Source organism: Trichomycterus rosablanca, chromosome 5 (assembly GCF_030014385.1).
Source record: "Trichomycterus rosablanca isolate fTriRos1 chromosome 5, fTriRos1.hap1, whole genome shotgun sequence".
NCBI lineage: Eukaryota > Metazoa > Chordata > Actinopteri > Siluriformes > Trichomycteridae > Trichomycterus > Trichomycterus rosablanca.
In genome coordinates, this window is record NC_085992.1 from 22,693,495 (window position 1) to 22,720,189 (window position 26,695).

The 26,695-nt window shown below is 40.3% G+C and overlaps 1 protein-coding gene across 1 annotated transcript in view; it reads right to left on the reverse strand.

Moving 5' to 3' along the window:
- Positions 1-25,802, reverse strand: part of wdr11 (WD repeat domain 11) — a 158,162-nt gene extending 132,360 nt beyond the window's left edge. Inside the window, exons 1-2 of the mRNA XM_062994980.1 lie at positions 25,700-25,802; positions 21,256-21,367 (exon numbers count right to left, since the gene is read on the reverse strand). Coding sequence (XP_062851050.1) covers positions 21,256-21,367; positions 25,700-25,785 — 198 coding nt within the window. The 5' untranslated portion in view covers positions 25,786-25,802. The remainder of the gene's footprint in view (positions 1-21,255; positions 21,368-25,699) is intronic.
- Positions 25,803-26,695: the final 893 nt, after the last annotated feature.

Sequence of the window (26,695 nt, forward strand, 5' to 3'; positions counted from 1 at the left end):
CACATTTGTTGACAAACTGGAGATCCTCTGATCATCTTTGCTCATCAAAGACTCTTTCCTGGACTCTTTCCGCTGTCCTGGATGCTGCTTTTGTACCAAACCATGATTACAATCACCTGTTGACATCACCTGTTTGGAATCACATCATTATTTAGTTTTTTTACCTCATTACTAGCCCTAATTTGTCCCCGTCCAAACTTTTTTTTGGAAAGTGTTGCAGGCCTAAAATGCAGGAATGGAGGTATATTAACAAATGTCAAAGTAAATGTAAGCAACACTGCATTTTTATTTTCTTTGCATTCTCCATACTGTCCCAGCTTTTTCTGATTTGGGGTTGTGAAATTTCATCAGGAATATTGAATTTCACTTTAAAAACTTGAAAGCTGGTTATTGTTAAGACTTTTATTTAACTGGGATCATCCCAGGTCAAAACTACTCAAAAATTATTTGTAATTAAATCTTAAATTCTTCCAATCTTTTTACTAGAATAGAAGGCAAGGTTTAAAGCAATCTAACATGTGAGCTGGCATGTTTCCCCTCATTAGCCTGTTTACTTCAGGACTGGCAGTGAGAAATGGGCAAGAGTGGTGGCGTTGCTATTTACAAGATTAAAGTGTGTGGTGGGTAAGTAATGGCAGGAGGAGAGAACCCTGCCTGTGATAAACGCTGGCTAGTTCATTGGCCATTACTCACAAGACCCCACACAAACAAACGACCAGAATAGTGCTGATAAAGTGCAGCCATTTAAACCCGACCCATCCCAAAATGCTTGTAGGTGGAAATAGATTAATGCTTTTGGGTTCATTGTTAGGTCTGATGGGCATCATTATATTTATTTAAATAACCTTAAAATACCCTGTGATTGGACAGCCAAAACAGAAGAAACAAGAGCAAAAAAAGATAACACCAGGGCTTTAAAAGTGTCTCAGATCACTACCAGGCAGCAGCGAGGAAGTGTTAATCTGCCTTGCATATAAGTGTTTTTTTAGTGTACAGATACAACCACAAATCAGAAAAAGTTGAAACAGTAATGGAATAGCAAATAAAATAAAAAACAGGGTTTAGTACAGAGGGGCCAAAAACTACTTAGTCAGCCACTGATTGTGCAGGTTCTCCTACTTAGAAAGATGAGAGAGGTCTGTATGAGAAAAAATGAGAAAAAAAAATCCAGGAAATCACATTGTAGGATTTTTTAAGAATTTATTTGTAAATTATGGTGGAAAATAAGTATTTGGTCAATAACAAAAGTTCAACTCAATACTTTGTAACATAACCTTTGTTGGCAATGACAGAGGTCCAACGTTCCCTGTAAGTCTTTACCAGGTTTGCACACACTGTAGCTGGTATTTGGCCCATTCCTCCATGCAGATCTCCTCTAGAGTGATGTTTTGCGGCTGTCGCTGGGCAACACGGACTCCACAAATTTTCTATGGGGTTGAGGTCTGGAGACTGGCTAGGCCACTCCAGGACCTTGAAATGCTTTTTACGGAGCCACTCCTTCGTTGCCCGAGCGGTGTGTTTGGGATCATTGTCACGCTGGAGGACCCAGCCACGTTCCATCTTCAATGCTCTCACTGATGGAAGGAGGTTTTGGCTTAAAATCTCACGATACATGGCCCCGTTCATTCTTCTCTTAACACGGATCAGTCGTCCTGTCCCCTTTGCAGAAAAACAGTCCCAAAGCATGATGTTTCCACCCCCATGCTTCACAGTAGGTATGGTGTTCTTGGGTTCTTCTTCTTCCTCCAAACACGACGAGTTGAGTTTTTACCAAAAAGTTCCATTTTGGTTTCATCTGACCACATGATATTCTCCCAATCCTCTTCTGGATCATCCATAAGCTCTCTGGCAAACTTCAGACGGGCCTGGACATGTACTGGCTTAAGCAGGGGGACACGCCTGGCACTGCAGGATTTGAGTCCCTCTCGGCGTAGGGTGTTACTGATGGTAGCCTTTGTTACTTTGGTCCCAGCTCTCTGCAGGTCATTCATCAGGTCCCTCCGTGTAGTTCTGGGATTTTTGCTCACCGTTCTCATGGTCATTTTGACCCCACGGGATGAGATCTTGACCCCAAGGGAGATTATCAATGGTCTTGTATGTCTTCCATTTTCTTACAATTGCTCCCACAGTTGATTTATTCACACCAACCTGCTTGCCTATTGTAGATTCACTCTTCCCAGCCTGGTGCAGGTCTACAATTTTCTTCCTGGTGTCCTTCGACAGCTCTTTGGTCTTGGCCATGGTTGAGTTTGGAGTCTGACTGTTTGAGGCTGTGGACAGGTGTCTTTTATACAGATAACGAGGTCAAACAGGTGCCATTAATACAGGTAACGAGTGGAGGACAGAAGAGCTTCTTAAAGAAGAAGTTACAGGTCTGTGAGAGCCAGAAATATTGCTTGTTTGTTATTGACCAAATACTTATTTTCCACCATAATTTACAAATAAATTCTTTAAAAATCCTACAATGTGATTTCCTGGATTTTTTTTTTTCTCATTTTGTCTCTCATAGTTGAAGTGTACCTATGATGAAAATTACAGACCTCTCTCATCTTTCTAAATAGGAGAACCTGCACAATCAGTGGCTGACTAAATACTTTTTGACCCCACTGTAGATTGACTTTTACTTCACCGCAGATAGTACGAACCCAAGATATTTAATATTTTGTCTGGTCAACTTCATTATATTTGTTAATATACTGTACATTTATTATTGCATTGCAAGCCTGTAACACATTTCAAAAAAAGTTAGGACAGTAAAGCATTCAGCACTTCGTAATGTTGCCATTCCATCTAACGCTACTTAAAAGACGTGGCACTGATGATACCAAGTGAGTGTTTAAGCTTTTATTTTGTCCCATTCTTTCTGCAAACACATCTTAAGTGGTGCAACAGTAGAGGGTTGTCGATGTCACATTTTTTGCCTGCACACATTTTCTATTAGGACTGCAGGCAGGCAAGTCCATTACCCGTACCCTCTTCTTCCGCAGCCATGCCTTTGTAATATATGCAGCATGTGGTTTTGCATTGTCTTGTTAAAAAATAAATAAACGTTCCTGTTACATGTTAAATAAACATGTTATCTTAAAGCAACATAAAGCATACACGTACAGTATATTGCTCTAAAATCTTCATTCATCACAGCAGTGTACAAGGGCTCCAACACGACCCCATACCATGACAGACCCTGGCTTTTGGACTTGTTGCTGATAACAGTTTGAATGGGCCTTTTCGTCTTTGGTTTACATTTAGCGCTTTTTCTACCCCTGGTTCTTGAACCGGTTCTGTTCAGGTTTATTCAAACCTTGGTGTTTTGTAGAGAACCGACCGGCGTTTACACCAATTTTTGGGAACCAAGCATGCGTCATCAACGGTGGGCGTTGATGCGTTGGTGGGCACAACAAAAGTACAGAGTAGTGATGTGATGGCAGAGCATGCAGATTAAGTGCAAACAATTGTGCTGTTGTTACAGATGTTCGTTTTTATGCAAAAAAAAACATCGCTCAACTATTGGTGATAAGAAGACGTAGACGGATTTGTCGTGTTGTTTTCTTTAGTTCATTGACATGAGAAGCGTTTTGCGCTTCGCTCTCCTTGGTGCAAATAGCCGATTTGCTCAGCGCTCGGCTTGAGCGAAAAAACATCACAAAAGTTCCACGACACGAACATCCATTTTTGTGAAAAAAGCCACTCTAAAAGCTCCACATGCATCTGTGTTTAGCTGAATTAACTTCACATGTGATGTGTTTGTTCAAAAAAAGCTAAAAAAAAAAAGCGTAAAGTGGCTTAATGTACTAAAAGTACTACATAGAAACACTCAATTTCCCTCCATTATTACCGGTTATAAGTGCTCTGTTTAATCAGGTGAACTTTAAAAGCTGAAAGTTTAGCGCCAAAGCTGTTTAGCAGCTTCTCATATGAAAGCACCTAAACCTCTACAATGTGACACACCCACAGATGACGTCACAGTTCGCACTGAAACACCAAGTATTCTGTGGTGCCAAATTAGAATGCTAGTTCGCTGTCTGGAACCTCTGTTTTTCAATGGAAACACGGGGAACCAGTTCAAAATCAAGTTTATGAACTGGAATGGAGCCGGATCCGCATCAGTGGAAAGGGGGTAATTGTGTCCATTTCCACCCAAAAACATCTGAAATACTGATTTGTCTGACCACAATACACGTTTTCATTGTGTGATGGTCCATCCCAGATGCCTCTGAGCCTTCAAGAGAACTTGATGCAGCTTCTGGACATGGTTAACATAAGGCTTCTTTTTTGCACAGTAAAGTTTTATGTGACATTCGTGAACTCTATATTGCAGTAATTGTAGTGCTTGACAAAGGTTTGTTAATGTGGTTATATCCAGTCACAATGGTACCACCGGTTACTTTCTGCAGGTTGCCCTGGTGTGCCTAAGTGCAGTGTTCTGGTTATCTCTAGCACTACCCAGCATCTTTCTTGCCAATGTCTAGACACTGGTAAACAAGACTGACGAACTTTGGCATTGGATCACTTAAATCCATTATGGATTGCAACATTATTAATCTAACCAAGACGTGGCTTAAGGAGCACATTCCAAACACCCTGATTGAGCTAGCAGGCTCTCTTCAGATCTGACTGGCGAGCTGAGGAGTCTGCCAAAATTAAAAGTGGAGGTGTTTTTATTTACATAAACAAGTTTTGGTGCATGGATTTCATTGTTAAAACAACTCACGGTTTAGCTGGCATGGAATTCTGCATTATCAAGGCCAGGCCATACTATCAGCCTCAAGAAATGAAAAAAAGTTGCCATGGTGATGGTGGACGCTGGCGCATTTGGCTGCCGCTACCGTTACCGTATTTTACCGTATTTTATTGTATTTTTATCGTTTTTCGTTTTCATCTTTTTACACACCTTGTGGATCTATTTCTTTTATGTTACTTTTGATACTTTTATTTGTGCTTTTGATACTTTTTGTTCTTTCTACTGTACATCGCGTCTGCGGCCGGTGGTGAACGGTGGGTGAGTTTTCCTGGGATCGGCACGATGTTGAACTATTCCGTTGACCAGCTGAGGAAGTTCAACAATTGCACTACTCCATCGTGTATTTCAGTCATCAAACAGCTTGGACTCCTTCGCCGGCCTCGTTATATTCACAGGGGCTCCCGGAGAAAGCTTGTTTATTTTCGAAACGGTAACGCTATTCCATCCTTCTGGTCAGCCGTGCGCTCCGCAAACACGTCATCAGAGCACTGCTGCCTTGCACACCAGTAGCGGTGTAGTCTCCATGACAACGCTGTCCACGGAGTGGGATGGGAAACGCGGAGTGGACTTTGCAAATCTCCGTTCTCTTCCTCGTTCCTCACAGCCAACTACACAACAATACCACTTGAAAATGGCATTGCTTAATGTTCGTTCACTCAACACAAAAAGTACTGTACTCAGTGAATTTATATCTGACAGTGAACTAGACTTTTTCTGTCTCACTGAAACTTGGCATAAACCCTTGGATTATTTTACGTTAAATCAGACCACGCCAATGGGATACTCGTATATTGATGAACATCGTATGGAAGGGCGAGGTGGTGGTGTTGCTGCAGTCTATAGGGATGATATTAAAATAACCACTTTGTCTTTTCCTGCTGCTCTTTCTTTTGAACACCTGGCTTTCAAGTTGTCAGGGCCTACTCCTCTGGTCACTGCTGTAGTTTATCGTCCGCCAAAGCCAAACGCTTCCTTTCTCTCTGATTTTTCAGATTTTTTAACCCAGCTTAGTGCCCTCTCATCCTCTGTACTGCTTATGGGTGATTTTAACATCCATATTGATGACAACAACTGTAAATTTGCCAGGGAATTTTTGGAATTGTTACAGTGTTTTAATTTCACACAACATATAAATTTTCCAACTCATAAAAAAGGTCATACTCTTGACCTTGTCTGCTCTACTGGTGTCCTAGTTCATCAGCCGTCCAGCCATGACCTTACTGTCTCTGATCATTTGACAATCATCATGGACATTGAGGTCACTAAGCCCATCACTAGAGCTAAACGTAAAATATCCTTCAGGAATCTTCAATATATCTCTCCCTCTGCTTTCTCAGATTCTCTTGTTAAAAAGATGTCTGTCTGTCCTGTACTGTCTAGTAATTCATCTGACCTTGTCGATTACTATAATGACATACTCGCCTCATGTCTTGATGAGCTGGCTCCTTTGAGAACCAAATTTGTTTCATTTAGTCATTCTGCACCATGGTACACAATTGAGCTTCACCAAATGAAATCCCGTAAACGCCAGCTTGAAAGACTTTATAAGAAAACCGGTCTAACAGTACATTATCAGATTTATTCTGATTATCTTCAACATTACAAAGACGCTCTTACGGCAGCCCGATCCACTTACTATTCCGAACTCATACATGCTGGATCAACAAATCCTAAGACTCTCTTTTCCACAATAAATAAACTTCTCAAACCAGTTGACAATACTACCAATTCCTTTACAGTTGACAAGTGTAACTCTTACCTCTCATTTTTTCTAACAAAAGTTGAGAATATCCACAATTTTCTGACAGTTTCCCCTGTCATCTCTGTTTCTCCGCCTGTCTCACCTCAATTTATTTCCCAGCCTCTGTCTCAGTTCTCACCTGTGTCTCATTTGGACCTATCTGAGATCTTGACAGGGATGCGAAGCTCCACTTGTGTTTTGGATCCTGCTCCATCAAAACTTGTTAAGGGTTGTTTTCCAGTTATCTCATCACTTATCACAGAGATAATCAATTCCTCTCTTAGTTCTGGCTCAGTCCCTCAATCACTCAAATTGGCTGCTGTTACTCCCATACTTAAAAAACCTGGACTTGACTCTAACATTATGAGTAACTTTTGGCCCATTTCCAATCTTCCATTTCTGTCGAAAATACTGGAACGTGTTGTTGCCTCACAGCTCAAAGATCACCTAAATTCCAATAATCTATTTGAATCATTTCAGTCTGGTTTCCGCCCCCAGCACAGCACTGAGTCAGCCCTCCTCAAAGTCACAAATGACCTTCTTCTTTCCTCAGACTCTGGACAAATTAATATTCTCGTCCTCCTTGATCTTACTGCAGCTTTTGACACCATTAATCACTCCATTCTTCTGTCCCGCCTTGAATCCTCTGTCAACATCACTGGTACTGCCCTTTTGTGGTTAAGGTCATATCTCGTAAACAGACAACAGTTTGTTAATATCAACAATTGTAGTTCTGCCATTGCTCCACTGTCCCAAGGCGTTCCCCAAGGCTCAGTGTTAGGTCCCCTTTTGTTTATTCTTTATATGCTCCCCCTTGGTGACATCATACGTCGGCATGGTTTACATTTCCACTGCTATGCTGATGATATTCAGCTTTACATCTCCTCCAAATCCATTAATACTGAACTTCACTCCACTCTGACAAATTGCATCACTGAAATGAAATTGTGGATGAAAGCTAATTTCCTCAAATTAAACTGTGAAAAATCAGATATGATCATCGTAGGTCCTACAACCCTGGCAAAAACCACAAAAAATTTTCAAATTACCATTGATAATGACACTTTGTCTCCGTCTTCTAACATCCGAAATCTTGGTGTAATTTTTGATAGCAACCTCTCTTTTGACCTCCATGTAAATCACATCACCAAAACTGCTTTCTTTCATCTAAAAAACATAGCACGTCTACGTCCATCACTCTCCTTTTCTGCCGCCGAAACCTTGATTCATGCTTTTATTTTATTATTAATTGATTATTGCAATAGCATCCTTTATGGTACATCTAACAAAATCCTAAAAAAACTTCAGTATATCCAGAATTCAGCTGCTCGCCTCCTTACTCATACTCGCGCCCGTGATCATATTACACCTGTTCTCCAAAAACTTCATTGGCTTCCCGTTGCTCAACGCATTCAATTCAAAATTCTTCTATTCACTCACAAAGCTCTCCATAATCAGGCCCCATCCTACCTCACCGACCTGCTCCATCATCACATTCCCTCCCGTAGCCTTCGCTCTTCTGAGGCTAACCTACTGTCCATACCCTCTAGGACCAAGCACCGGACCTGGGGTGACAGGGCCTTTTCCATAGCTGCTCCATCTTTATGGAATGCTCTCCCCAAACACCTACGAGATTGTCCTGACCTGTCCAAATTCAAGTCACTTCTCAAAACTCATCTATTCAAAATGGCATTTAACTTGTAACAACACGAAATAAATGCTTTTATTTTTGCTATTCTTTTTAATAGTTTTTATACTTAGATCACGACAGAAATGTGAAGTCCTAGATCCTAAAACTTGTAAAGTTTTCAGTTTCCTGATTGCATGTGAATCTGTCCTGTTTCTGTCTAATTTTAAGAAATTGTTCTATATTTGTTGTTCTCTCTCATAATTTAGCTAATTTTTAATGAACTGTCTTATGCTGCTCTCTTTGTTTTTATCTTAATTATTCTTGATGTTGATGTACTATTTTGATTTTGTACTATGATTTGTATGGTGTATGTATTTGTTTTGATTATTTGTCTTATGTAAAGCGTCTTTGAGTATCTTGAAAAGCGCTATATAAATAAAATGTATTATTATTATTATTAAGAAATAACATGCACCATTATTGCAGCTGTTTATGTACCTGTGTGATAAGGAGGAATTATAATTCTGAATCATGTGTACACCAGCATCAATCCTCCTTCCCCACCTCAGACAATCTGACCACCTATAGTGAGGTCTTTAAAAGTATGACTGGAGGGGACTGATGACTCTCTACAACATTAGATGCAGCACACAGACTGGAAGTAGTTCTTATCTCAGGCCACTATGGACTCTCACACTGACATTAACAAGATTCAAGAGGCTTTACCATCGTTTCAGCTATCTTTAGGTACAAATTAAAATGAAACAATATTCCTCTGGGACTATGCTGCAACACAAAACACAAGTGCAAACAATACAATATACACTGAGCAGGACCAAAAGGGACAGGACCAAAAGTCTAAGTGTGTTGATGGCCAGTACAAATTTGGGACAGTATGGAAAATGCAAATAAAATAGAAGTGCAGCGTTCCTTACATTTACTTTGACTTTTATTTGATTGCAGACAGTTTGAACCCAAGATATTTCATGTTTTGTCTGCTCAACTTCATTTCATTTGTTAATATACCTCAATTCCTGCATTTCAGGCCTGCAACAAATTCCAAAAAAAGTTGGGACGGGGGCAATTTAGGGCTAGTAATGAGGTGAAAAAACGAAATAACGATGTGATTCCAAACAGGTGATGTAAACAGGTGATTGTAATCATGGTTTGGTACAAAAGCAGCATCCAGGAAAGGCTGAGTCTTTGATGAGCAAAGATGATCAGAGGATCTCTAGTTAATCTCCAGAAAATTATTGAAATGTTTAAAAACAATATACCTCACAGAAAGACTGGAAGGGATTTGCATATTTCTCCCTCTACAGTGCATAATATCATTAAACAATTGAAAGGAATCAGAAGGAATATAGGCCAAGAACGCAAGCTTAAGCTGAACGCCCGTGATCTTCGATCCCTCAGACGACACTGCATCAAAAACAGCCACTCAACAACAGCTGATATAACCACATGGGCAAGGGATTACTTTGGCAAACCTTTGTCAAGCACTACAATACAGAGTTACATGCATAAATGCCACTTAAAACTTTACTGTGCAAAAAAGAAGCATTATGTTAAGCATGTCCAGAAGCGGTGTTGACTTCTCTGGGCTTCAAGGAATCTAGGATGGACCATCACACAGTGGAAACGTGTATTGTGGTCAGATGAATCAGCTTTACAGGTTTTTTTTGGAAAAAAATGGACGCCGTGTGCTCCGGACCAAAGACAAGAAGGACCGTCATCAGCAACAAGTCCAAAAGCCAGGGTCTGTCATGGTATGGGGCTGTGTCAGTTTCTTTTTACAGGGACGTTCATGCATTTTTCAACAAGACAATGCAAAACCACATGCACACATTACAAAGGCATGGTTGCTGAAGAAGAGAGTACAGGTACTGGACTGGCCTGCCTGCAGTCCTGACCTGTCCACAATAGACAATGTGTGGAGAATTTTGAAACGAAAAATGCGACAACGACGACCCCGTACTGTTGCACATCTTAAGACGTGTTTGCAGGAAGAATGGGACAAAATAAAAGCTGAAACATTAAATCACTTGGTATCCTCAGTGCCAAAACGTCTTTTAAGCGTGGTGAATCAAAATAGCAACATTACAAAATGGTAAATACTTTACTGTCCCAACTTTTTTTGGAATGTGTTGCAGGCCTGAAATGCAGGAATGGATGGAATGGATGTTTATTAATAAATGAAAAGAAGTTGACCAGAAAAAACATGAAATATCTCATACCTTCATCCTGTCTGTAATCAAATAAAAGTCAAAGTAAATGTAAGAAACTCTGTGTTTTTGTATTATTTGCATTTTTCACGCTGTCCTTTTTCTGATTTGGGGTTGTATATAAACATGTGTTGATAGCGTGTTTTGTGAGCGTGTGTGTATGTGGGGGTGTTTATCAGTTCATCAGCTGAGATTTGAGAGTAGCCATATTGCTTGTGGAAAAAAAGCTGTTGCACAGTCTAGCAGTGAGGGTCAGAAATCGACGTGACCTTCTTCCAGACGGCAGAAGAGTAAAGAGTTAGTGTCAGAGGTGTGATGGGTCCTCCACAATGCTGAGGGCTTGCTGATACAGCTCTTGTTGTAAACGTCTATGAGAGATAAAAAAGAGGCCAATGATCTTTTCAGCTGTCCTCACTATACACTGAAGAGTCGTTGGTTATGGAGCTGGTTTTGAGGGACCAGATGTGGTTCACTGCCAAGCAAAACTTCATTTTTTTAATAGATTTCAGTGTTCGGCAATCTCCACAGTCCGTTAAGCATTGCACCTCCTATCTGTATGCTGACTCGTCTTTCCTGCTGATGAGACCCACCACGTATCAGCAGCAAACTTGATGATGTGATTAGAGCAGCAAATTTCTGCACAGTCGTGAGTCAGCAAACAGCAACTGACTTAGCACACAGCCCTTAAGAGCTCTAGTTCTCTGTTAGAGCTTTTCCACCAAAAGAACTCTGGTTCTTGAACCGGTTCTGTTCGGGTTTCTTCGAACATTTATGTTCTTTGTGTAGATTACCTGCAAGCATTTGTGCTGCTGTTACAGATGTTTTTATGCAAACAGCATCGCTCAACTATTGGTGATGAGACGTAGACGTGTTTGTCGTCATTGTTAATTTCTGTAGTATTCATGTGAGAAGCAGTTTGCGCTACACTTTCACCACGACCCTCGGCGCAAATAGCCAATTTGCTCAGCGCTCGACTTGAGCGGTGAAACATCACTAAAGCCCCATGACACGAACATCAATTTGTGTGAAATAACCATCAAATCCACTCTAAAATACTATATACAGTGTATCACAAAAGTGAGTACACCCCTCACATTTCTGCAAATATTTTATTATATCTTTTCATGGGACAACACTATAGAAATAAAACTTGGATATAACTTAGAGTAGTCAGTGTACAACTTGTATAGCAGTGTAGATTTACTGTCTTCTGAAAATAACTCAACACACAGCCATTAATGTCTAAATGGCTGGCAACATAAGTGAGTACACCCCACAGTGAACATGTCCAAATTGTGCCCAAAGTGTCAATATTTTGTGTGACCACCATTATTATCCAGCACTGCCTTAACCCTCCTGGGCATGGAATTCACCAGAGCTGCACAGGTTGCTACTGGAATCCTCTTCCACTCCTCCATGATGACATCACGGAGCTAGTGGATGTTAGACACCTTGAACTCCTCCACCTTCCACTTGAGGATGCGCCACAGGTGCTCAATTGGGTTTAGTCCATCACCTTTACCTTCAGCTTCCTCAGCAAGGCAGTTGTCATCTTGGAGGTTGTGTTTAAGGTCGTTATCCTGTTGGAAAACTGCCATGAGGCCCAGTTTTCGAAGGGAGGGGATCATGCTCTGTTTCAGAATGTCACAGTACATGTTGGAATTCATGTTTCCCTCAATGAACTGCAGCTCCCCAGTGCCAGCAACATTCATGCAGCCCAAGACCATGATGCTACCACCACCATGCTTGACTGCAGGCAAGATACAGTTGTCTCGGTACTTCTCACCAGGGCGCCGCCACACATGCTGGACACCATCTGAGCCAAACAAGTTTATCTTGGTCTCGTCAGACCACAGGGCATTCCAGTAATCCATGTTCTTGGACTGCTTGTCTTCAGCAAACTGTTTGCGGGCTTTCTTGTGCGTCAGCTTCCTTCTGGGATGACGACCATGCAGACCGAGTTGATGCAGTGTGCGGCGTATGGTCTGAGCACTGACAGGCTGACCTCCCACGTCTTCAACCTCTGCAGCAATGCTGGCAGCACTCATGTGTCTATTTTTTAAAGCCAACCTCTGGATATGACGCCGAACACGTGGACTCAACTTCTTTGGTCGACCCTGGCGAAGCCTGTTCCGAGTGGAACCTGTCCTGGAAAACCGCTGTATGACCTTGGCCACCGTGCTGTAGCTCAGTTTCTGGGTGTTAGCAATCTTCTTATAGCCCAGGCCATCTTTGTGGAGAGCAACAATTCTATTTCTCACATCCTCAGAGAGTTCTTTGCCATGAGGTGCCATGTTGAATATCCAGTGGCCAGTATGAGAGAATTGTACCCAAAACACCAAATTTAACAGCCCTGCTCCCCATTTACACCTGGGACCTTGACACATGACACCAGGGAGGGACAACGACACATTTGGGCACAATTTGGACATGTTCACTGTGGGGTGTACTCACTTATGTTGCCAGCTATTTAGACATTAATGGCTGTGTGTTGAGTTATTTTCAGAAGACAGTAAATCTACACTGCTATACAAGTTGTACACTGACTACTCTAAATTATATCCAAGTTTCATGTCTATAGTGTTGTCCCATGAAAAGATATAATGAAATATTTGCAGAAATGTGAGGGGTGTACTCACTTTTGTGATACACTGTATGTATCTCTGTTTAGCTGGATTTACTTCACGTGTGGTGTTTATGCTGCTCAGGGTTGTGAATTCGTTTCTCGGGAGAGTCGAAAAAGCTTAACATAAGAAAAGCATAACATAGCTGAACGTACTAAAAATATGACATAGGAACACTAAATTTATCTCTGTTATTAATGGTTATAAGTGCTCTGTACTGCCAAAATTCATCGGTTGTTTTAGTACAACAAGCCACGTTAAGCTTTATTTTTCATGTTAAGTGTTTTTTGTACTGCCTGGGTCATTTTTATCACGTCATATCACACAGTTCATCTCTTTTGAGGCGCTTTGAAAATATCAACGACAAAGTGGCTCAAAATTCATTCAGGTGAACTTTAAAAGATGGAAGTGCAGCATCAAGCTCCATTCAAAACAAGAGCACAGTGATTTTACAGCTTGTCATGTAAAAGCACCCAAACCTCTACACTACACTAGATAGTATTCTGTGGTGCCAGATTTGAATGCTAGTTCGCTGTCCGGAACCATTTTTTTTGGTGGAAACACACAAAATCAAGTTCAGTGGAAAAGGGGTATCAGTGGTGATGCTGAAGATGTTACTGATCCGGACAGCCTGAGGTCTACCAGTCAGAAAGCACATAATCCAGTTGCAGAGAAAGGAGTTCAGGCCCAGCGAGCTCTGCTGAGGAATGAATGTGTTGAATGCTGAACTAAAGTTCTAAAAGAACTAAAAGCATTCAAGTGTATATGACCTTCTTTTTCAGATGGGTGAGAGCTAGATGAAGTGCAATGGTTATGCCATGTCTGTAAAGTGGTTGTGACTATATTAAAACAGTGGGTTCATGAAGCAGGATACAAGGGTCTTGACATGCCTCAGGATGAGCATCTTGAAGCACATTGAGACAGGACCAATTTCTTTAGAACAGGCATAACAGTGGTTGCCTTGAAGCACCTTAAAAAGATGGCACTGCTCAGAGAGATGTTAAAGATTTCTGTAAAAACATCTGCAAGCTGGTCTTCACATCCTTTGAGCACTTTCCCAGAAATATTGTTTGGTCCAGCAGCTTTTTGTATAGAGTTTCCCTCACATCAGTTGTGGTAAGACAAAGCACCGGGTTGTTGGGAGGAGGAATGGTCTTCCTCACCACCACTTCATTCTGTGCCTCAAACCGAGCGTAGAAGTGCATCTGAAAGGAAGGCATTACTGTCAGAGGCAGGTGGTGTGGTCCAGTAGTTTTTGATGGCCTGGAGGCCCTGCCACATTCGCTGTGTGTCACTGCTGTTCTAAATGACGCTGTCGATGTGTGTTTGCTTTGCTTCTCTGATCACTCAGGGCAGTTTCTTGGAGACAGAGTCATCATATGTTGCATCCTCCCTAAACAGGTCTCAGTCAGTGCGCTTAAAACAGTCTTAAAAAGCCTGGTTTTTATTTGTTTCAGACCCGGTTTGGAGCTTCAGTTGAGCGTCTGTGTGCTGGAATTAGCATTACAGAGATATGTTTTGAGTAACCGAGTTCCGCTCAGTGTGTGCCAGAATTGTTTGTATAAACAGGATCCAGCATGTTCACCCCTCTCACTGCAAAGTCCACATTTAGAATTTAGGGAGCACAGTACATGTACACCAACTCTGTTCTGGACTACACGATCAAGCGTGTGGACAGTTACCATCTGGAAAGATTCAGAGGCCTTGGATTAACAATGAGCTTTATATCCTACTGAAGGCACACAACAATGCCTTCAAGTCTGGAAACTAGGATGCATACTGCACATCCAGAGATAAGCTAAGAGATAAGGATGAGCTTTATTAAAGCATAATTAGTCCACTCCACTTTCTGTTTACCCATGATTGAAAATCTGTTTATGGATCCAACTTCATCATCAAATAATCAGACGACACCAAGGTGGTTGGCTTGAACAGCAACAATGATGAGGTGCAGCATCTGGAGCAATGGTGTGTCAGTAACAACCTCAAAATCAAACTAAAAAAAAACGTTATTGGCATGACAAATAAGGACATTCGTATTGCCAAAGCTCAGTTACAGAGAAAAATAAAAATAACAATAAGAAAGAACAAATATATACAAGTTACAGTTACAGATGCAAAAAATAAAATAGAATAAAATAATATTAAAAACAGTGCAAATAATAACAATAAAAATGGTAACATTAACAGTAATAATAAGATAGAAATAAAAATTAATTAGTGTGTGTGTGCGTATGTGCATATGTGTGTGTGTGTGAGACACATGGTCACCCACTGTTCCTCACCTGGCGCTAGTGTGCAGCTCTCTCTGTGCTCCCCCAGTAGGTGGGGCAGTTTGAGAGTTAACAACCTCTCACTGAACACACAGAAAACTAAGGAGCTCACTGTGGACTTCCAGAATAATAAGAGTTAGGGTTGGGAATCTAAACTCGGTTCCAATTTAGAACCAAATACAAAAGTACTGCGTACAAACTGAATTTTGGTTCTGCTTATCGATTTTTATTATTGTACACAAAGGATATCTATTTAAGGTTGTACATACTGTATGTATCTGTCAGTACTGTGGTAAACGGTCAAAAGTGTGGCTTCACTTTAAAAAACAAAAGGACTAAAAGGCTGATAGCCAAAAAAAAGACTGATATGCTGAATTTCCTTAATTTATTTATTAATTAATTATTTATTAGGATTTTAACATAATGCTCTACACCAGGGGTCACCAACACAAGTCTTCATCCCAATCGTTGATGTGACAACCAAGCATGCGCAGCGCTTTTTACCTCTAAAAATAAAGAAAAAATGGCAGTGAAGCGAAAGAAAACATACCATTTTCACAGTGACTGGGAGAAAGAGTTCTTTTTCACGTCAGTGAAAGAAAAAATTTTCTAATTTGCGGAGCGACTGTGGCGACGGCAAAGCGACACAATGTTGACAGACATTTCAGTACCCGTCACAAAAACTTTAATGCTAACTACCCACCTGGCAGCGAACAACGCGCAGAAAAAACCTGTGAATTAAAGGCAGCTTTGGGTAAACAGCAGTCTTTTTTCACAATGCCAGTAAAAAAATCACAAAAATCAACTGAAGCTTCATATAGAGCTGCAAATTTTTTAATAAGAAATAAAAAAACATTTTCAGACGGAGATGTATTAAAAGAAGCAATGATGATAATAGTAATGATGATAATGATGATAATAGTGCACACTGTGTTTAAAGACAAAAAAAATGGTTCCCATTGCCATCTCCATTCTCTCCGATGTCCAACTGGGAGCCAGTACGATGGTTAGAAGAGTTTCGGCTATGTCCGGGAACTTGACAGAGCAGCTGGACCGGGATCTGATAACGTGCAGGTGGTTCAGCATCCAGTGCGACGAGTCCGTGGACAGCAGCAGTACGTCGCAGCTGATGATGTTTATCCGAATGGTGTTTGATGATTTCTCCACAAAAGAAGAACTCCTGGAACTACTGCCCCTGAAAACAACAACTAGGGGAGTGGACATCTACAACGCGGTGAAGAGGTTCTTTGTGGAGAAAAAGGTACCACTGGAAAAGTTGGTGTCGATTACTACAGACGGGGCTCCCGCCATGACGGGCCGACATGCGGGCTTTATTGCGCAATGCAAAGGTGACACAGATTTCCCAAAATTTCTGCATTACCACTGCATCATGTGATGACTCCCGTCGTGAAGATCATAAATGGCATTCGCTCCAAAGCCAAACACCACAGAATATTCAAGGTGCTGCTGGAGGAGCTGTCAGCTGAATATGGTGACCTGCTACTACACACAGAAATCCGATGGCTCAGCAGGGGACGAGTTTTGCAGCGTTTTTTTGTCACTTTTGGGTGAAATCAAAGAGTTCATGCAATCCAAGGGGGAAGACTCATCCCTGCTCGAGGACACTGAGTGGATACTTGACCTTGCATTTTTAACTGACATCACTGGGAAACTGAACCATTTGAACTGTGAGCTGCAAGGCAAAGGTAAGAGTGTTGCTGACATGATAAGTGCTGTAAACACATTTAAAGCTAAGATGAACATTTTCTCTGGCCATTTACAGGGAAAAAAAGTGCTGCATTTTCCATCCATGCAGTCAGTGCTGAATGACAATTCTTCTGCATCTGGGGCTTTTCACAAAGTTGCAGAAAAGTACTCTCAAGTCATAAACAGACTTGGGCAAGAGTTTAAGAACAGATTTTGTGACTGATAAACTTGAGCCATGTGTGTTATTCATTTCAAATCCTTTCATGCAGGTGGACATTGCATGCATTACTGAGCAACTAAGTGCAACGTTTAACTTGGATGCTGTACAGATGGAGATCGAAATCCTAACATTGCAAAATGACCTCTACCTCAAAGCCCATCAGGGTGCACCAAACTTTTGGTGCCTTATAGACATAGAAAAGTACAACGGTGTATGCACAGCAGCTATGAAAGTTGTCTGCCTTTTTGGTTCAACCTATCTCTGTGAATCGGCCTTTTCTGACATGAACTTCATCAAGAACAAACACAGAACACGGCTTACTGATGAACATCTACAACACTCACTCAGAGTTGCAGTGTCAAATTACACCCCAGATTACAGTACACTGGTGAACAACATGCAATGCCAGTCTTCCCACTAAGAGACATTTACAGACAAAGAAAGAGATAACAGATGTTTTCAGTGAAACACCATGGCAACATTAAACTCAAAAATCATACAAAAATGTGAAGAATTATTTGTTCAGAAAGTGAACAGATGTGCTTTTGTTAAAAATGCTACAGATTTGGTGATTACTTCAAAAGTTCATGATTTGTTCAAAAATGTTACAAATGTAGTGTTAAGACAGTTTTCTTAAATTTCCTAAAAATGTTACAGAAGTGATATTTTGATTTGAACTGAAATAAATAATGTTGCATGTTTAAATATATCTGTGGTTCCTTTCATGGTAAATCATTGGTAATAATCATTAACATTAACATGTGATCAGACTGTCTCTGCACATATTTGATTGTTTATTATTAATATTAATAATAATATTATCATTAAAGGTAAACTGTGCAACTTAATGGTATTCAGGAAGTTTGTATCAAACAAGTAGCCCTTCGTATTACTCGTATAACCTTGAAGTAGCTCTCGGTCTCAAAAAGGTTGGTGACCCCTGCTCTACACACTTTGGTTACATTCATGGCAGGGGAGGTTATTCGTTACATAAGGGTCATCAGTTCACAAGTTCAATGTCAAACACAGTTATGGACAATTTTGTATCTCCAGTTCACCTTACCTGCATGATTTTGGACTGTGGGAGGAAACCGAAGCTCCCGGAAAATCCACGCAGACACAGGGAGGGGGCTCCACCTGGAAATCGAACCCAGGACCTTCTTGCTATGAGGCGACAGTGCTTAACAAGAACTCTTGAGTTGTATACGTCTCTAACATACCCTCTGTGTTATGTATTGTTTATGTTGTGCACTGAATACACTTTAGTTGTAGCATTTTTCCCTTCTTGCCCTATTTTTCTCAGCAATGACTTCACAGTTCGTCACAGTTTGCTATTTAATATAGTTCGTAAAGTTTATTTAAAATTTTAGTTTATTTATTTTGTGAAGGTCTATTTAACACTTCAAAAAAATAATAGTATAAATAAAGTTATTTTTGGTATCTAAACATGTGATCTTTTTTCATCATTTTGAAATTAAAACAGGGAATCAATGAAAACTGGACTCCATAAGCAGAATAGAAATCACAACTACAAAAATACAAATGATACCCTACAATGCGCACAACATTTACATTTACATTTTCAGCATTTAGCAGACGCTTTTATCCAAAGCGACTTACAGTGAGCGGAACACAATGAGCAATTGAGGGTTAAGGGCCTTGCTCAGGGACCCAACAGTGGCAACTTAGTGGTGGCGGGGCTTGAACCGGCAACCTTCTGTTTACTAGTCCAGTACCTTAACCACTGAGCTATCACTGGCCCACAACCCAATCTACATCAGTGGAGTTGAGGTTGAGCGTGTATCTAGCTTCAAGTTCCTATGCATCCACATCTCTGAGGACCTCATCTGAAACCTTAACACCTCCACAATAATCAATAAAGCACATAAACGTCTCTACTTCCAAAAGAGGCTGAAGATAGCTCTGTCTCTAAAAGGAAAGTCCTCAAGTGCGTACTGAAAACTGCCCAACACATCGCTGGTGTTCAACTCTCCTCCACTAAAAACTTGCAAAAAAAAAAACACTCTATGGAACATCAAAGATAGTTCCCAACTGAATCATGGACTGTTAGCCACAGCAACAGGCTTTTCTCACTCTACGGTCCACCTCATCAGAAGCTTCTGATAACACCAATACTTTCATCAACCACTATCATACAGTTTACATTATTGTTTAATTAATTGTTTAATTATGGTTTACACCTTTTCTGCAGTTTATATTCACTGCAATTCTGCATTTAGCAATGTTTCACCTTGTTTCGCTAATGGACCTTATTTGTTCCATATTTGCATTATATACATCTATCTCATTATCAATCTTCTTTATATGCTCGCTACTTTGCGCCTTTGGTTAGATGCTCACAGCTGTACTTACTGACAACAAAGTTGAATCTAATGTAAAAAAAAAAAATACACATATATATTTGAAGTTGTACAGCCAAATCTAGGTTTGGCACAGTTAATTGCGGTTTGAATCCAGAATCTGATAGTCGGGCATTTACATACAGACATTTATCTAAGAAGGACTGGCCAAGGCTCATGATAGATTGGCGCCCTGTCCAGGATGCATTAACAGACTGTTGCACCACCTGAGCGCCGATCAGCCATAACATTAAAACCACCTCCTTGTTTCTACACTCACTGTCCATTTTATCAGCTCCACTTACCATATAGAAGCACTTTGTAGTTCTACAATTGCTGACCATAGTCCATCTATTTCTCTGCATGCTTTGTTAGCCCCCTTTGTTAGTCATGCTGTTCTTTAATGGTCAGGACTCTCAAAGGACCACTACAGAGCAGATATTACTGTCTGTGGTGGATAATTCTCAGCACTGCAGTGACACTGACATGGTGGTGGTGTGTTAGTGTGTGTTGTGCTGGTATGAGTGGATAAGACACAGCAGTGCTGATGGAGTTTTTAAACACCTCACTGTCACTGCTGGACTAAGTATAGTCCACAAACCAGAAATATCCAGCCGACAGCCCCCCGTGGGCAGCGTCCTGTGAACACTAATGAAGGTCTAGAAGATGACCAACTCAAACAGCAGCAATAGATGAGTGATCGTCTCTGACTTTACATCTACAAGGTGGACCGACTAGGTAGGAGTGTCTAATAGAGTGAACAGTGAGTGCTGTCCAGCAGCGCTGCTGTGTCTAATCCACTCATACCAGCACAACACACACTAACACACCACCACCATGTCAGTGTCACTGCAGTGCTGAGAATCATCCACCACCTAAATAATACCTGCTCTGTGGTGGTCATGTGAGGGTCCTGATTATTGAAGAACAGGGTGAAAGCAGGTTAAAAAAGCATGTAAAGAAACAGATGGTCTACAGTCAGTAATTGTAGAACTACAAAGTGCTTCTATATGGTAAGTGGAGCTGATAAAATGGACAGTGAGTGTAGAAACAAGGAGGTGGTTTTAATGTTATGGCTGATCGGTGTATACAAGCATTTACAACATCTGCTATGTTACATGCAATATGTAATCTAAAAGTGGACTGTACAAACTGACACTGCTTTTCTCTGTTTTACAGCTTTTTTGTTGTGTAATGACTTTGAAATTCCAGTAAATAATCAAGGGCCAGCTTTCACAAATCCCATGACTGAGAGTTCTGCAGTCTCTCTTCTCAGTTTTAAAATGGAATTTATTATCCAAAGGTAAATGCTGGTGAATATCTATAAAAACTATAGAATGCAAACTGCATTTTCAAGAACGCATACATTTTTACAATGCTTACTCAAATGATTTTGTCTAATCTCTAATCTCTTAACTTTTTAAAATCAGATTTAGATTACTGGATCACTCATGCATATAGAGAGCAAATTCCTAATAATAAAGTAATACTTCCCATTCATTCCATCATTGTTATGTATTTCTAGTGTATGGCTATGGCATGAGTGTATCAGAGACAGAGGTACTGCAATATCTGAATGGTGTTGCAATGCTACATTTAGCTGAAAACTCCAAAAAGTATGACTAAGCATCAGCCTAACCAACAGCAACATTACTCTGCACATATTCTGGGTAGTTAGAAAAACTAATTTCATTACTGTTTAACATTTTTGTGACCTAGACATTTCAAACTCACCTTGACAACATTGGCCTTGTGCCTCTCCAAGACTTGAATGGTCTGAGCAGTCTTTGGGTCGATTATAAGAATGCTAGAGTGGCATCCTTGGGCTATCAGACCTTGCCAACCCCTACAAGGAATAAAAAGAGACAAAAGAGCCATTACCATACTGAATACAGACTTGAGATTTCTGTAGTGCTAAGGTACATGGATTAGGGTGGAAAATGCAGCATGCAAGATGCTTTTCCATAACCTTCTCTAAATTTACAAGCACCACTCTTAACAACGCAAAGCTAGATTTAGGGCCTATAAAAATAAGAGCTATGAGGGCATTTCACAACAAAATAAATGAATATGCCTTGACATGTTGTTCTGAAACTCATAGTTCTTAATGATCAGACAAATTATGGCTGCATTAAAATGCCTAATATCAAAAACTTAACAAATCTGACACCCAAAATAAATTTACATCAGCAGCAGCAAAACATTAAATCAATTGTTTATTGTATTAATGTTAACCAATTGCCACTAAATCAAGACAATAAGTACAAAATAAAATTAATGTAGCTTCATATCGTCTTTGTACCAGTTTACATTAATTTGTCTGTTGTTAATCTACTAAAAAGTTTTGTGTCTCTTCTCAATTTCTTGAATCAAGGATTTATCCCTTTTTGTACATGACTGAAAGCAACCAACAATGGAGACTAAGTTCCAAAAATACTCTGCTACTGGATTAATTGGTAGGTTTGTTTGTTTATTTGGATTTTAACATCATGTTTTACACTTTGGTTACATTCATGACAAGAACGGTAGTTACACATTACAAGGTTCTTCAGTTCACAAGGTTATATCGAACACACTCGTGGACAATTAAGTGTCTCCAATTCACCTCACTTGCATGTCTTTGGACTGTGGGAGGAAACTGGAGCTCCCGGAGGAAACCCACGCAGACACAGGGAGAACATGCAAACTCCACACAGAAAAGACCCGGACCAGGATTAATTGGTAGGGAAAAAAAATGCAATTTTAAAATGCAGAAAAGCCTGTTACCAAGTCGAGGTTTCACTTTCCTCATGTAAACAATGAAAAACAATATTAATATACACTGTATAGACACCATTCATAATTACTGATAAAACTGCTAACAGGTAAAAAGCAAAGGATATACAATACATAAAACGCTTGTAAATTTGTGGCAACAGCGTGGCGGGTAGCACTGTCGCCTCACAGCAAGAAGGTCCTGGGTCCGATCACCAGGTGGGGCAGTCGGGGTCCTTTCTGTGTGCATGTTCTCCCTGTGTCTGTGTGGGTTTCCTCCGGGAGCTCCGTTTCCTCCCACAGTCCAAAAAACATGCAGTCAGGTTAAATGGAGACACTGAATTGCCCTATAGGTGAATGGGTGTGTGTACAGTATGTGTGTGTTTATGTGTGTCTGCCCTGCGATGGACTGGTGCCCCGTTCAGGGTGTTACTGTGTGCCTTGTGCCCATTGAAAAGCTGGGATAGGCTCTAGCAACCATCCCCCATGCGCAACTCTAATTGGATAAGCGGTTGACAAAGTGAGTGAGTGAGTTTGGCCTGTGTACATAAAGCATGCTCCTTAAGGACATAATTGAATATTTAAAAAAAATTTAACATTAACAAAATGACATTAAAAACCAATATCAAATGCCTGGGACCCTGGATTAACAACAACAACAACGGATAAAAAAAAAAAAAAGACTACAACCACATAGGCTATATATTTAATATTAATATAATATAAATATTTATGAAAGCTAAACATGTTATGATCATTTCACAACACACTGAGATTGCCTAATAAAATAATGATCACAGCGTTGTACCAACTTTTTAATGGCAGCAGCAAAAAATGTCTTTGGTTGAGCGTGTAGCCACTGATGCACCGCTGTTTTTACATCATCATTACATGAAAAGCTTATTTGAGCGGTCCAAAAAGTTGGAAACCAGATGGCACTAAATCCGGACTATAAGCTCTCTCATTTTCTCAGACACCACCAATAACTGCTCGTCACAACCTCACCATTTTAAACAAAAATATAAAAGTGCGGAAACTTTCTGAAGATCCCTCGTATTTCTTTAAGCTACAGACTTTGCTTTGGGCACAAATAGCACAGTCATAGTGGAACAGAAAAAGACATTAAGTGCTGCCGTATCGTTAGAAGCATGTCACATATTTACATGAACAGCAGAACAGAAGGTGCAGTTAACAGTGCACTTTCCATGCCAATCCCAAGCCTGGATGAAATAGGTAGGGTCAGATCAAAAAGAGTATCTAGCGTAAAACTGTGCTAATAAAGGTATGCGGACCAGAATGATTTGAGTGGCAGCCCCTAAATAGGGGAACAGTCGAAGGGAAAAAGTGATGGGTTTTCTCACAGTGTCTGATTAAAAGCTGTTCTTTAAAGAGCAATGCACTACAATTTCTTAACAGCAATGAATTCGTTTGGGACAGAGGAATATTTAGCACTGTGTTATATCACCTTTGTAATTAATTACACTTTTTAATGGTTTGTGATTTGACGGTACTAATTGCTAAAGTTTTGCAAGTAAATTTTTTGCCCATTCTTGCTTGATACAAGACTGTGGTCGCCAATGTCTGATTTCATGATGCAATAGGAGACAGATCTGGACTGCAGCCAGGCCAGTCAAGCACATGTACTCTAAAAAGCCACACTGTCATAGCGCAACAAGACGTGGCTTGTCTTGCTGAAACAACCATGGACCTTCTGGGAAAGACACAATTTTGATGGCAGGATGTCTCTCTACTTTTACTTTTATTTAATTGCAGACAGTTTGAACCCAAGATATTTCATGTTTTGTCTGCTCAACTTCATTTCATTTGTTAGTATACCTCCATTCCTGCATTTCAGGCCTGCAACACATTCCAAAAAAGGGCTAGTAATGAGGTATAAAAACTAAATAATGATGATTCCAAACAGGTGATTGTAATCGTGGTTTGGTACAAAAGCAGCATTCAGGAACAGCTGAGTCTTTGATGAGCAAAGATGATCAGAGGATCTCCAGTTTGTCAACAAATGTGTGAGAAAATTATTGAAATGTTTAAAAACAATGAACATTTGCATATTTCTCCCTCTACAGTGCATAATATCATTAAACGATTCAAGGAATCAGGAGGAATTTCAAGGGTGCAAGCTTAAGCTGAACGCCTGTGATCTTCGATCCTGCAGACCGCACTGCATCAAGAACCACCACTCAACAACAGCTGATATAACCACATGGGTGAGGGATTACTTTGGCAAACCTTTGTCAAACACTACAATACAGAGTTACATGCACAAATGCCACTTAAAACTTTACTGTGCAAAAAAGAAGCCTCATGTTAACCATGTCCAGAAGCGGTGTCAACTTCTCTGTGCTCGGAGGCATCTAGAATGGACCATCACACCTTGGATACGTGTATTGTATTATCAGCAACAAGTCCAAAAGCCAGGGTCTGTCATGGTATGGGGCTGTGTCAGTGCCCTTGGCAAAGGTCATTTACACTTCTGTGATGGCAGCATTGATGCAGAAAAGTACACTGAGATCTTAGAGCAACATGTGCTACCTTCAAGACGTCATCTTTTCCAGGGACGTCCATGCATTTTTCAACAAGACAATGCGAAACCACATGCTGCACACATTACAAAGGCATGGCTGTGGAGGAAGAGGGTACGGGTACTGGGCTGGCCTTTCTGCAGTCCTTATCCGTCCCCAATAGAGAATGTGTGGAGAATTTTAAAACAAAAAATGAGACGACGACCCCATACTGTTGCACATCTTAAGACGTGTTTGCAGGAAGAATGGGACAAAATAAAAGCTGAAACACTAAATCACTTGGTATCCTCGGTGCCAAAACTTGTGGTGTAGTGTGGTGAAAAGGAATGGCAACATTACAAAGTGGTAAATGCTTCACTGCCCCAACTTTTTTTGGAATGTGTTGCAGGCCTGAAATGCAGGAATGAATGTTTATTAATAAATGAAATGAAGTTGAGCAGATAAAACATGAAATATCTCAGGTTCATCCTGTCTGCAATCAAATAAAAGTCAAAGTAAATGTAAGAAACTCTGTGACAAGTGTTATGAAATAGGTATTGCCATGCACAATTTTTTTGGGATGTTGTCGTTGATCGGTGTAAAGTATTACTTTACTAATGATCATTAGGTTGATCGATTAGACTGACAGAAACTCTGGTGTTTACATTAACAGTTATCAGGAGTAATAACTGTTAGCGCTACTGAATAGTAAACACACAGAAGATGTAAACAAACTAAACTTATAGAAGAAACAACACACTGTATATAAGCAGCAGTATGTTTATATTGTGTAAAACCAATAACAGATAAAAAATAAACCCCGTAGTTAATGTAGAACACAGTAACTGCTATGAAGAAGCGCAGAAGCCAGTCGGTTAGCCACTGTGCTAGCTAATGCTACTCACCAGTCCACAGCAGTTTTATTTTGTAAACTGAGGGTTCCGGTCAGTGTCCGGGCTGCTAGTTTAATGTTGACAGTGTAGGGAATCATGACTGCAAGCGCTTACAACTACATACAAATACTGAATTATTTTATTAACAAATAAGTAAAAATGAATGACTGTCAGAATCACTTGTAAACAGGAAGCAAGTCAGCTGCGTCACTGTTTTGTTCTCGGAGAAGAACTATTCCTCCTAAATGTAGTTCCTGCTGTCAACTAGACAGAGTTAATCAAACACAGTGAAGATGCAGAGGAAAATGCAGAACGTGTTTTTATTCCCTTATGCAATAATTCGTTTATTTATTAATTTTCAGTTTCAGTACAGAAGCACATGTTTCACTTTGTGATAGTTTGTTTGTTTATTAGGATTTTTACGTCATGTTTTACACTTTTGGTTACATTCATGACAGGAAACGGTAGCTACTTATTACACAAGGTTTATTACTTCACAAGATTATATCGAACACAATCTTGGACAATTTAGTATCTCCAATTCACCTCACTTGCATGTCTTTGGACTGTGGGGGGAAACCGGAGCTCTCGGAGGAAACCCCCGCGGACACGGGGAGAACATGCAAACCCCACACAGAAAGGACCCGGACCGCCCCACCTGGGGATCGAACCCAGGACTTTCTTGTTGTGAGGCAACAGTGCTACCCACTTAGCCACCGTGCCGCCCGCAATACCATGCTTGAAGTTATAAATTTAATATTTTTGTATTTATTGTATTTATCTGTAAAACTTACAGATACATGTGAGATAAAATACAATCCAAGAAAAAAGTTGGAAGTCTAGAGCATTACACAACACAAGTCCAACAGCTCTGTAGTTGTAAGGTGATTTAAATGGCTTCTGGTGACTATTTTTTGGTGATATTTTTCTTGAGTCTGTGAGCGATTGGTGAGCCCTCGGATCAAGTCATTAAACAGTTGACAACTAGCGATCGAGAGACGATTTTTG